Raw genomic sequence first — 13,967 nt, forward strand, 5'->3', positions numbered from 1 at the left:
CCCTTAAGAGTCATATAACTTGGTATTATCACGCCCTCATTGGGGTCCTTCAGGCATTAGAGGGGCTGTCACGCCAAATGTCTTCCGGGGGGAATAAATTTTGCGTGACAGCGCCATCGTAAAAGTATGCTGGGCTTTCACCTGTTAGCATGATAATATCAATGTGCTAATATTAGGATGCAAACATTTTAGCATTTTTTTTTTTAGAATTTAAATTTGATAATCATGGATGTTGTTAATTGGTGACATCTTAGACAAATGCTAGGTATCCCCCTGTTATCATAGTACTGTTAGCATGCTAATAATTTATGCGACCATTTAAGCTAATTGTATACTTTTTAATCCAATAGTCTCTAGTTACTTGGCGCCATCTTAAATGTGTGCTCACCTTTCACCTGCTAGCATGCCAATTTTAGCATTTTAATTTTAGCATGATAACATTTTATGCTAGCATTTTAGCAAATGTTGTACATTTGAAACATAATTATCATGGATTCTGTTACTTGATGCCATCTTAAAAGTATGATTTTCAATGTTTCCCTGCTAATTTTAGCATGCCAGTGTTTTATGCAAGCATTTTTTACCTTGTTTTGTTATTTTTAGCCCAACAAACATGCATTTTGTTATTGCCCCCATCTTAGAAGTATGTTCGTTCTTCAACTTTTATCATGTTAATGTTCGCAAGGTAACATTTCTTCTAGCATTTTAGCTAATATTTCACATTGTAAACACAATAATCATGAATTTTTTTTTACTAGGCGCCATGTTACAAGTTACATGTTGCTGTTTCCCTGTTCCCTGACACACATTACAGGGATACAGAGCAGGATCGCTGACGGGTCAGCCAACTTCCAGCGTCCCTTAAAAATGTGGGGAACAGGTGGGATGAGTAAAACAAAATATTCAGTCTAAGACTAGACTCCTAGAAAAAAAAGAAAGAAAACAACTCAATAGCAATAGCACACAAACAAGTTACAAATAATTAAAAAAACTCCCAACAGAGGGGAGAGAATGGGGCTTAATTTGACACAACACGGGGAACCTTACCTGGCCCGGACACGGAAAGGATTGACAGATTTCAATCCTTTCTGCTATCTAAGCGCTACTCAGCCGTCCATCACACCTAAGGGATTCAAGCGTGGAAGGTGTATGTGAGTGTGGCATGCATTTTTCGAGGATGCATATGTGTGTGTGTGTGTAAGCCTGCAGCGTGTCTTTGTTCCACAGCCTTGATGCTTTAGCAACTGCCAGTAAATCCAAAGTCAACAAAACAGCTGTACGTCCATGAGAGACATGAGGGAGTTTGTGTGTCTTCACTGCACTGTCCTTCGGTAGAGTCTCAAAGCCATGGAAACAATCCAAATTAGAATGATTTGTTTGTGAGCGAAAATAAGATATGTTTTTAACGCTTAATTGTGTCATACTGATCCGATGTTATCTAAATCACAAGAGTGTCCACAGTTCTGCCCGCATCCTCCAATCATTTGTGGTTGTTTTGGGGGTACTTTGAAGGCTGTCAGCAACTTACAGTTTGTCGACAAACCAGAGCAACTCTTACTCCATTTAGCAGATGTCCTGCTGTCATAATTCCGAATAGGTGGATATCTTCAACGTCCTCCACTGAAAGGGTTGCCAGTCACGAGGCACCCCTTCTTCTCCCAAGAGTTTGTTGTGTGTCCAGCAACCTAACACTCCGCCAAGACAGGCAGGTTCCCCCAAACCCAAGATTTTGTCAATTTTGTTGAAAGGCAAGTTAATTAGCTCCATTGTTTAGATTTGGAGAGCAGTGCAAAAAGAAGCAACAAGAAAGTTATGATAGGACAGGACAAAGAAGCAAGCAGGAGAGATAAGGGAGAGGGAAAGGGAGCGTCCGCCCTCAATGAGTGCCAAAAAACTTCTGCACTTCACCTCTCAAACCATTTTACATTTAATCTATTTCAACTTTCAAACCATTTCTACATCCATTCATCCATCCATTTTCTACTGATTTTTCCCTTTTGGGTTGCAGGGGGCGCTGGTGCCTATCTCAGCTACAATCTACTAGTACTTCAGTTTAGTGTTAGCTTTTCAACATTCAAACCATTTCAGCATTTAAACACTTTCAAAATTTTAACCATTTCTACATTCCTCCTACTTTTCATTAGCATTTCAGTTCAGCGTCAGCTCTTCAACATTCAAACCATTACAAACTTTAAATCTATTCATACATTCATATTACAATCTGACAGCCTTTCAGTTAAAGTTCATCATTGGATCATTCACACGCAATTCCTTCAGGAATTGCCTCATCTAGTTAACAAGGAAAGAAAGAAAAAAAAGTCCATACACCGCATTTTCCAGACTATATGGCGCACTTAAAATCTTTTTTTTTCTTAAAACTCGACAGTGCGGCCTAAGAGCCGGTGCACCTGCTGTAAGGAATACTTTTGTTTGAGCTTATCCACCTCGTAGCTATTTTATTTGGTAAATGGTGTAATGATATGTGTGACCAGTAGATGGTAGTCAAACATAAGTGTAGACTGCACTATGATGGTTGTATGTATCAAGTAAACACCACCAACATTTTAAATGTTCCATTGAAAACATTACACACGGCGCTCAAAAATGTATCAAAATATTTTAGTATGACTTTGGTGAGCTATGAAGACGCACCGCTTGAAGGATTGTCGGACCCTTAAACATACAAGTATTACTATGGTGTGTGCATAAGGGAAGACATTATTTGGCATTTTGTTTCACAATATTATGCAAAGGCAACTTTTCTGACCTTCTGGTACCTGCTGATCTGTATTTGGGATCTGCATAAATCCTGAAAAATAGCGCGCATCCCCGTAGTCGATAAGTTTCTTCTTTGGTATGTTTACAGTTTAAATATATACGTTATAGTGTCTTCCAAAAGTGCATTTTTAAAAATAAAATATGGACTTCTGTCAAGGCTAGAACCAATCATTCATGTTTAATATGTTTCTTATGAGGAACTCTGCTTCACCATACAAACTTTTCGGTTTGCAAACAATGTTCAATGTGACGACCGGGTCGCATCGTGATGCGGGGGTCGTTCTCCCAAGATGCAGATGGACTCCGGACACGGCGTCCAGGTAGGAAATTATTTATTAGGATAAATCATACGGGGAAAAAATAAGGGTGTGTTTATAGCACAGGAGGGAAAGCTAAGGAGGCTAGCGCGGGAGCTACCATAAACAGACAGCATGTAGCAAATTAGGAAACCAGACTGACTGACTGGCAAAGGCAGGAATAAATAGTGCTTCTGATTAGTGCTCGGCAAACAGGTGAGAGTCCCGAACACCAATCAGACAGGTGGAAACAATAAGCACCCATGGTAACTGAAAACAAACTCAAGGGTGCACAAAAGCAGGAACTGAGGGAGTCCGAAAGCCAAACATGATCCAGGCAGCGGATCATAACAGTACCCCCCCCCCCCCCCCCACCCCCCCTTTAAGGACAGATTCCAGATGTCCCTAGAAAAAAAAAACTAAAACAATTCAAAAGTCAGGAGAGGGTCGAGGGAGGACTAGACTTCTCCCCTTTTGATTGTCCAAAATGTCTAATCACATCCACTACTTGAGACTAGGCGGGAGTACAGGGGAAAAAAGTCTGATTAGTGGGCGGAGCATTAGCCACTGAGGGCGGAGCTTGAGTCCTAAAGGACAAGGACAGACCTGGTTCGCGGGTCTGTAAAAAAAGGTTATGGTAATGTTTTATTATGGAATTGAAGTCCTTAGGAGGCGGCTGACAAGAGGAAAGCAGAAGGTAGAAAAAAAAATCTTGGTCTCTGACGCCATCAAAAGTGTGCGGAGTGACGTCATCAAGGGGTGCCAACGGAATAACATAATTATTGCCACAGTCCAGGTGATTGACAGCCCAACCGGCGAAATGTTTGGCGAAGTGGTGAACTGGACCACCAATCTTCTGAAGGGAAGAATGGGCTACCTGCAGCTTGCTTCGGTCCGGAGAAAGAGTCTGAGGGAGCGGCGCGTCCTGACAGAAAAGCTAAGCCCTTTTGGATGGCTTCCGTCTTCGCTGACACATCCCATTCTGCGGTGGTGTGGCCATACGGAATTGATAGGGACCAACGAGCCGTTAGGACCCCACTATACGTCCTGGCGCTCAATGGGGGGGAATAGCGGAGAGTCTTCGCCTAAATCGTACCTTCTTCGTCCACCTCGTCAACGTCCGGTGCGGGGCAACTGTATGCTCCTGGCTTCCTACTGTGACGACTGGGTCGCATGGTGATGCGGGGGTCATTCTTCCAAGATGCAGACGGACTCCGGACACGGCGTGCAGGTAGGAAATTGTTTATTAGAATAACTCACACAGGGAAAAAATAAAGGTGTGCTCATAGCACGGGAGGGAAAGCTAAGGAGGCTAGTACGGGAGCTAGCATACACAAACATGAATCAAAAGTTGTCAACTGTTTGCCGACCCACTGACCGGCAAAGGCAGGAATAAATAGTGCTTCTGATTAGTGCTCGAGAAACAGGTGAGCATCCCGAACACCAATCAGTGACAGGTGGAAACAATAAGCCCACATGGTGACTGAAAACAAACTCAAGGGTACACAAAAACAGGAATTGAGGGAGTCCAAAAACCAAACAGAACATGATCCAGGCAGCGGGATATTCAAGAACCAAGTTCGTAGCTCAAAGTTACTACTGTGCTGTGTGGTACAAAATGAATACAACATCAATACAGTATTTATTTTTCAATGTTGAAATCCTGTGCTTTTTGAAGTTTCAGTTACGGAACACTTGAAACAATGATAACAATTCATACTGTTATCAATGTTATTGGATTCAATGTTATTGAGAAAAAAAAGCTATCAAAGCATCGCAACTTTAGCCAAAACTTTCTGAAAAAACTTCTGCAAATTCAGGCATTTTAGGCTGCGACAATCATGCAAAAAGCTATAAAAATCCTGTAGGGACTGACTTAAGGGCTAAAGTTATTCTGCTAATTAAATAGTGACTTACCTGGCAACATCGTGGCTCTGTTTGACAGCCAGTAGAAGAGGTTCAGTTTGTATGAGGACAGCCCAGCATGGGAAGCAAGCCAACAGCAGAATTAGAATGCCCCTCTGGAGAATCACTCCCACGCGCTTCAGGTTACCGCTCCCATATGTCTACAAAGAGGCAGATAAGCGGAGTTAGGAAAGCATGCCAACGATTACTGTTTTGATAAAGCAAAGAAAACTAACTTGATACAAACATTCATTGTAAGAAATGTGATTAAGTGGACCCCAGGACAACCTGAGGGCCCTGGCAAAGTGTTTCAATAAGAACAAATAAATGAAACAGTTGCTTTTGCTGATGAAAATACCTGAGATATGAGGGTATCGCAAGTCATGGACAAACCAGTGCCAATGGAAATCCCAGTGACATTAACCACCTGCAATTAAACAGAAATTGTTAAAGAAAATGAACATCAACCACCCGCAATGAAAGAGCCATTGTTAATGAAAATATAAATATAAATAAAACATTGTTCACTCTATTGTTTTTGAATAACTCCCTTCACTATAGTCATTTAACATAGTGTAATAGTAAATGGGGCTATTATGTTTAGACCAACATTCTGGAACCAACTTTGGTACAGCACTTTAAACCAGTGTTTCTTAACCATTGTTCAGAGTCGTGTATAAAGAGAGTTTGACCAAAACTACAGCATACAATTGCTTTAGTTTTGACGTTACTTTTTCTGAAGAAATAAACCAAAATAATACAACTACAAACCCTGTTTCCATATGAGTTGGGAAATTGTGTTAGATGTAAATATGAACAGAATACAATGATTTTGAAATCCTTTTCAACCCATATTCAATTGAATGCACTACCAAGACAACATATTTGATGTTCAAACTGATAAAACATGTTTTTGTTGTTGCAAAAAATCATTAACTTTGAACAAAGAAGTTGGTAAAGGTGGTAATAAATACTGATAAAGTTGAGGAATGCTCATCAAGCACTTGTTTGGAACATCCCACAGGTGTGCAAGCTAATTGGAACAGGTGGGTGCCATGATTGGGTATAAAAACAGCTTCCCGAAAAATGCTCAGCCTTTCACAAGAAAGGATGGGGCGAGGTACACCTCTTTGTCCACAACTGCGTGAACAAATAGTCAAACAGTTTAAGAACAACATTTCTCAAAGTGCAATTGCAAGAAATTTAGGGATTTCAACATCTACGGTCTTTAATATCATCAAAAGGTTCAGAGAATCTGGAAAAATAACTCAATGTAAGCGGTTTGGCCGGAAACCAACATTGAATGACAGTCATCTTCGATCCCTTAGAGGGCAATGTATCAAAAACCGACATCAATCTGTAAAGGATATCACCACATGGGCTCAGGAAAACTTCAGAAAACCACTGTCACTAAATACAGTTCATCGCTACATCTGTAAGTGCGAGTTAAAGCTCTACTATGCAAAGAGAAAGCCATTTATCAACAACATCCAGAAATGCCGCCGGCTTCTCTGGGCCCGAGATCATCTAAGATGGACTGATGCAAAGTGGAAAAGTGTTCTGTGGTCTGACGAGTTCACATTTCAAATTGTTTTTGAAAATATTCGACATCGTGTAATCCGGACCAAAGGGGAAGCGAACCATCCAGACTGTTATCAACGCAAAGTTCAGAAGCCAGCATCTGTGATGGTATGGGGGTGCATTAGTGGCCAAGGCATGGGTAACGTACACATCTTTGAAGGCACCATTAATGCTGGAAGGTACATACAGGTTTTGGAACAACATATGCTGCCATCTAAGCACCGTCTTTTTCATGGACGCACCTGCTTTTTTCAGCTAGACAATACCAAGCCACATTCAGCACATGTTACAACAGCGTGGCTTAGTAAAAAAAGAGTGCGGGTACTTTCCTGGCCCGCCTGCAGTCCAGACCTGTCTCCCATCGAAAATGTGTGGCGTAATATGAAGCGTAAAATACAACAGCGGAGACTCCGGACTGTTGAACGACTGAAGCTCTACATAAAACAAGAACGGTTAAGAATTCCACTTTCAAAGCTTCAACAATTAGTTTCCCCAGTTCCCAAACGTTTATTGAGTGTTGTTAAAATAAAAGGTGATGTAACCCAGTGGTGAACATGCCCTTTCCCAACTACTTTGGCACGTGTTGAAGCCATGAAATTCTATCCAATCCAAAAAAAATAAAGTTGAGTTTGAACATCAAATATCTTGTCTTTGTAGTGCATTCAATTGAATATGTGTTGAAAAGGATTTGCAAATCATTTTATTCCGTTTACACAATTTCCCAATTCGTATGGAAACGCGGTTTGTATATAGAAAAAGACACTTGTTGCATGCTGGATGTACCGTATTTTTCGGACTATAAGTCCCAGTTTTATTCATAGTTTGGCCAGGGGTGCGACTTATACTCAGGAGCAACTTATATGTGGAATTATTAACACATTACCGTAAAATATCAAATAATATTATTTATCTCATTCACGTAAGAGACTAGACGTATAAGATTTAATGGGATTTATCGATTAGGAGTGACAGATTGTTTGGTAAACATATGGCATGTTCTATGTTATAGTTATTTGAATGACTCTTACCATAATATGTTACGTTAACATACTGGGCACCTTCTCAGTTGGTTATTTATGCGTCATGTAATGTACACTTATTCAGCCTGTTGTTCCCTATTCTTTATTTATTTTAAATTGCCTTTCAAATGTCTATTCTTGGGTGTTGGGTTTTGTCAAATAAATTTCCCCCAAAAATGCGACCTATACTCCAGTGCGACTTATATATGTTTTTTTCCTTCTTTAGTATGCATTTTCGGCAGGTGCGACTTATACTCCGGAGCGACTTATACTATGAAAAATACGGTATGTAAAAAAGAGATAACTCAATTAATGAAAATTGATTATTTTCGCAGCCCCCCTTAAAGCATGAGAGAGGAACATCCAGGAGCTGGCATTCCTGATTTCACTGCATAATGTAAGACACGCCAGAAACAAATGTATACTGTCATACAAGATGGAAATGAAGAAAAAAAAATGTTTTATTTAGTTTTAAAACATATTCCAGCTTGTAAATCTATAATAAAACATGCTTTTTTTTTCTTCGTGAAAGTAGAATTTTGCACCCGCCTGCTACATTCCAGCAGTGTTAAGTGATCAGTAGGCCCTCTGACACACCCGATGATTAAAATAACCTATTTTAATTTTGCCCAAATTTTTTATTAGCTTTAGACCAACAATCACGGATAAATTGTGACTTTTTTGTGAGGTATGTCAACCGTTGTGGCTGCCTTCAATGTATTTGTAATCATTGTCCATTTCTCTAACTGAGCTTTCTTTTTTGTAACTTGATAAGTAAATACGTGTACTTTCGTAGTTATTTCGCATCAAATATGGCAACATTGGCAAGCAGTAGAGAATATGGAGTGATTCTTGGTCAAGAATTTATTTTGATTTATTCATTTTTGACATGTCTCTTACCCCTTTATGTTGTATATTTTCATGAGATTTCTATTTAATTCTCTCATGTATTATTACATCCAAATTTGGTTTATTTTACTGTTTCAATGTCTGTCTATTTGTATTTGTTTGACTTTATCTTCACCTGTTACCAAATTGCATCATAATAGCTTTACTGAGATTCAAAGATAATCTGTTTTTGTCAGACTAGTTATTGAATCTGTTCAGTTATTCTGTAATTTGTATTAGGTTCTGTGTTTTTGTATTTTGTCCTGAACAAACGCAGACGTCGTGTCACGTGTTTACCTCGCACAAGACAATATCATCGGTGGCCTTCCACGAGGACGAACCTTCACTTCCCATACTAGTCCTCTTTCCGGGTTGTGGAAAAAGCGATGTAAAATATTTAAATGATAAATGGGTTGTACTTGTATAGCGCTTTTCTACCTTCAAGGTACTCAAAGCGCTTTGACACTACTTCCACATTTACCCATTCACACACACATTCACATACTGATGGAGGGAGCTGCCATGCAAGGCGCTAACCAGCACCCATCAGGAGCAAGGGTGAAGTGTCTTGCTCAGGACACAACGGACGTGACGAGGTTGGTACTAGGTGGGATTTGAACCAGGTACCCTCGGGTTGCGCACGGCCACTCTCCCACTGCGCCACGCCGTCCCTGCTCCACCCAATTCTCGTGGGTGGAGCAGCCCCATGCTGACCAACAGGGGATTTTTAAACGTCAAAAAAGCAACAAGGAAGCGCCCCATCAGCTGAAAGTTAGTAGCAGTCATAGCACCTTGTAGTCACATGCGTGCTTTTTCACCAATCATTGCGGAGGTCCCCTGAAACAGAGTTGGCCATACTCTCTATATATACACGACTCTGCTATTGTTGGGCCACGGGCGGCCCGCCCAAAACAATATCTGTTTCCTCGCTGTGGCCCGTATGGGCTGCAATGGTACTCAGTTGTAGTACTCTTTTTCGCCACATGTGGCAGGAATGACAATCTCAAACAAACAGAAAAAGCCTGAAGCTCAAGTCATAGAGAAGTTTCCATCCATTTTCTACCCCTTGTCCCTGGCGGGGTTCCAGGGGTGGCTGGAGCCTATCTCAGTCGCATTCGAGCGATAGGTGGGGTACACCCTTGACAAGTCGCCACCTCATCGCAGGGCCAACACAGACAGACAGACAACATTTCTTAAGAGCATAGATTATGACTTAAGTGGTGAGGGTGTATTTTCATTCGAACTTAAATGTTATTGATTTAGTTATATATTAGCAGGTAGGGCTGGGCGATAAGGCCTTTTTTAAAAATCTCTATATTTTTTAGGCCATGTCACGATACACATCTCAATAATTTGCCTTATACTGCTGTGATACATATAATCACAGCAGTATGATGATTCTATGTGTCTACATTAAAACATTCTTCTTCATACTGCATTAATATATGCTACTTTTAAACTTTCATGCAGAGAGGGAAATCACAACTAAGTAAATTTACCAAAACAGTATTTTATTAAACAGTTATTAAGCAGTGCCACAAACATTCATGTCATTTCAAAACAGAAATTGCAAGATTGTCAGAGACATTTTAAAACAAGCTATTAGTGCACTTCTGTGCATGATGTCACTAAGATGACATATCAAAACAACACTAAATGAAAGTGCACTTTTTGTACAAAACACCACTACAATAGTTTAAAACATATAAAGTACACTTGTGAATGATGTCACACAAGATATTTCAATAAGTGTCACAAAATCCATAATGGTTTTTCTGCATGATGGATCTGTTCAACTGATATAGATTCCATCAACACAATTAAAATGGCTTCACTTAGTAGAAGGTGCGCAGTGGCCCCTTTGGATCTCTATGTTGGAATTGAAATACATGGGTGTGTCCTCTTTCCCCGGTTTTCAGTCTTTCCTGGCTGTTCACATTTATGACATCCAAATTTCCTGTTGTATTGCACTGAATTAAGGACTAATGCTTTAGCAGGCAAGTCACATGTTCCAGCAATGGTGAGCACTTCACACACAAAAGGTTCAGATGTCAACTCTGCAGGTTGCACAATAATTCCATCGTCTGTAAGCTTACTCAGTGTTTCACTTACTGTTCTCAAAAATGTAACAATGGACGGTTTTGAATCCCCATACCAAAGTCCAGCAAATATTATGTTCTCTCTTTTTGTGCATTCCATGAAGCTCAATTCATTGATGATACAATAAAAAGGCTACACTGAAAACTTGCACAATTTGAAAATAGGTACCCCATCGGTATTCCAAGTAAGTGAGATATTTTTAGGGTCACTAAGAAGACCACCTCAATTGACAAGCTGTTTGTAAACTTCTTCTGTTAGCATATGCCTTCTTTCTGCTTAATCTAATGTTAGGCTTCTCATTAAAACCTGGCTTGAGGAACAATGACCTTATTTGAGCCTTAATTGGAACCTCTATATAGGATGAGGATCTTTCTTCTGACACACTGGTCCCACAAGACAGCCATTATATTGGTTTACTTTCTAATGGCTATAAACAATTACTCCAGTATTTATTTAATAAAATAGGCGATGATGCAGAGTGGGATAAAACAATTTATTTGAACTTCTGCACACTGTTTAAGCAGTCTGTATTCAGACTTTCGGGACAAAGCAACTTGATCATTTTGAGCAAATCACTTAAGGCCTTATCAGTGACTTTATGACAGTTTATATAACCCATGATGATCAGAAGGTAAGCTGCCACGGTCACTGATGCATTGTCATACATTGGTTTGTCTGTTGTGTCCTTGAAATTTGACTCTTCTGCTCACTCCTCGCTCAAACTATCTTTCAAATCCTTCATTAAACGAATGTGCGTCATTGTACATCAAATCCCCCATATCAGGGAGAGCTTCCTCAAATGATTGAGATGGATCATACTCAGCATGTAGTTCAGTTGTTAGGCCATCAGGAGCATCTATGAGGGCTGATCTGGAAAATGGTTTTCCATTGTCTTCGATAGTCCAAAAGTAGAAATATTTTAATGCGCTGAAATTAAAATAGAATACAAATCATCAAAGGTTTTTTTGAACATTTTGTCACAAGGCAAAACGTATAACATCTCAGCATATCGCTCACATTCTTACATTCAAAAGTTTGTCATATTTTAGCAGGATTCTCTTTGTGAAAAAATTCACAACAAAACATTAACCAGCCACAGAAGACGGTGGGTGTACCTGGCAGGTAGGGAGATGATTGATGTTCCAGAGTGGTACATCCTGTATGTACACCTGGAGGTTGGATGTGTTCCATTTGAAAAGCAGTGTTTTGGGCTCCTTCAGGAGGCACCGCCTCCTGCAGTGTTACCCTGCTGCTACCTCCTGACACAAAGAAGAGGAACCAAAAAAATCAAAAGATAAAAATAATTTAGAAAAAAGAAGAAAACATGCAAAACAAGAAGCAAGTTGACATAAATTGAACACATTATACAAATCCAGCCAATGGAATGCATTTACTATTTTCCCCATTGTATTGTAGTTCATGTTTACATATCTTCTGTGTTTGAGGTTACACATAATCCACAGTATTAAAGTTAACTCATCACAATACAACACACACTTTAAAAAGAAAGTGTGGAACTTCAGTGATAAACGATGTCAATCATTAGTAAATACACAGCAGCAAACCAAACCTATGAGAAAGGATCTTGACGAGGGATGCAACATTATTGTAAATATTGCGTTATTTTTGTCAGGCAGTTTGTCTATGTTTTAGTTTTTTCCTCTGCGTTTGTCTGTTTCCTCTGTGTTTAGTATTTCCTGTCCTTAGTTCCTGTCTAGTGCTCTTATTTTGGTTCAGCTTCCTGTTTGTCTCCCTGTGTCCTGTTTTCACTCAGCTGCGGCTGATTGGCATCTGGTCACACCTGATGTCAATCGGCCAGCTCCTATTTTACTTGCTTTGTTCCTCCAGTCAGTGCTGGATCATTGTATTGTATTGTCATTCGGACTTGTCGTTGCCATATGTTGCTCTTGTCGTGTCTGTGATTCTTTTCAGCTATTAACTGTCGTGCTACATTTTGTCCTGGTCGTTGTAGCGGTAAGCTGTTCTTGTTAGCCATTAGTTATTTCCAGTTTTTCTGTTTACTATCCTCTAGCTTCCATGCTAAAGTTCCTTTTTGTTTTCTAGCTTCCAGTGCTAGCTCCCTTAGTTTGTTATTCCGCCCATGTGCGTGCTTTTTGTTTGTTCTTGTTCTATTATTTATATTTAATAATGTCTTCAAATCCAATGCCTGCCTCCATCTCTGCATCACGGGGTTCAACAACAAATAACTCTGACAGAATGATCCAGCCAAATTCGAACCCCGCACAGTTGTCTATGTCAGACAGGCTAAACAGGGTTTTGGAATTGAGGGACAAATCGAGGAAACTCTTTGCATCGTTTTGCAATCCTTCTCACCCATCCTTGTCATATGTTGGCTTCTCGATGGACGTCTGCCATCCGTCCTTTGAGGGGGGGGGCTAGGAGTAGCTGTGCAGCTGGGGAGGCACAGTTACTTCTCGCCCCAGTGGGTCTGCAGACTACGGCGCCATCACAAGTGGGTCTGCAACAGACTCCGCCATCACCTCCGGTGGGCCGGCAGATGCCACCGTCACCTCCGGTGGGTCTGCAACCTACGGCGCCATCACCTCCAGTGGGTCTGCAAACTACAGCACCATCATCTCCAGTTGGTCTGCAACAGACGGTGCCATCTCCGGTGGGCCGGCAGACGCCACCGTCATCTCCGGTGGGCCGGCAGACGCCACCGTCATCTCCGGTGGGCCGGCAGACGCCACCGTCATCTTTGGTGGGCCGCCGGACGCCACCATCATCTCCGGTGGGCGGGCAGATGCCACCGTCATCTCCGGTGGGCCGGCAGACGCCACCGTCATCTCTGGTGGGTCTGCAACCTACGGCGCCATCACCTCTGGTGGGTCTGCAACCTACGTCGCCATCACCTCTGGTGGGTCTGCAACCTACGGCGCCATCATCCCCTGTGGGTCTACAACCTATGGTGCCACCACGCACTCTGGTGGGCCAGCAGACTCCACCCCGCACTCCGGTGGGCCAGCAGACTCCACCACGCACTCCGGTGGGCCAGCAGACTCCACCACGCACTCCAATGGGCCAGCAGCGGGGGGCGCCACCACCACGCACTCCAGTGGGCAAGCAGCAGGGGGCGCCACCACCACGTACTCCGGTGGGCCAGCAGCAGGGGGCGCCACCACAACGCACTCCGGTGGGCCAGCAGCAAGGGGCGCCGCCACCACGCTCCCCGGTGGGCCAGCAGAGGGCACCACCATACACCTGTCGGCCACAGAGGTGGTCGTTTCATGGGTGACTGCCTCGCAAATGGCAGCGGCGTTACAGTCGACGTCGCCACTTGACTCTTCCCCGCTGGGTGTGGGGACACTGGCGGCCCACCACCTTGACCTCCCTTTACCCTCCCTTGACTTTGGACTGTTTTTTTTCTACGGGGGAGGGT

At 41.9% G+C, this 13,967-nt stretch overlaps 1 protein-coding gene across 1 annotated transcript in view; it reads right to left on the bottom strand.

The window, feature by feature from the left end:
• LOC133557827 (multidrug and toxin extrusion protein 1-like) overlaps positions 1 to 13,967 on the bottom strand; it is a 141,454-nt gene that overhangs the window by 43,607 nt on the left and 83,880 nt on the right. Inside the window, exons 3-4 of the mRNA XM_061908661.1 lie at positions 5,338 to 5,406; positions 4,992 to 5,140 (exon numbers count right to left, since the gene is read on the bottom strand). Coding sequence (XP_061764645.1) covers positions 4,992 to 5,140; positions 5,338 to 5,406 — 218 coding nt within the window. The remainder of the gene's footprint in view (positions 1 to 4,991; positions 5,141 to 5,337; positions 5,407 to 13,967) is intronic.

The sequence above is a fragment of the Nerophis ophidion genome, linkage group LG01 (assembly GCF_033978795.1).
Source record: "Nerophis ophidion isolate RoL-2023_Sa linkage group LG01, RoL_Noph_v1.0, whole genome shotgun sequence".
NCBI classification, from domain to species: domain Eukaryota; kingdom Metazoa; phylum Chordata; class Actinopteri; order Syngnathiformes; family Syngnathidae; genus Nerophis; species Nerophis ophidion.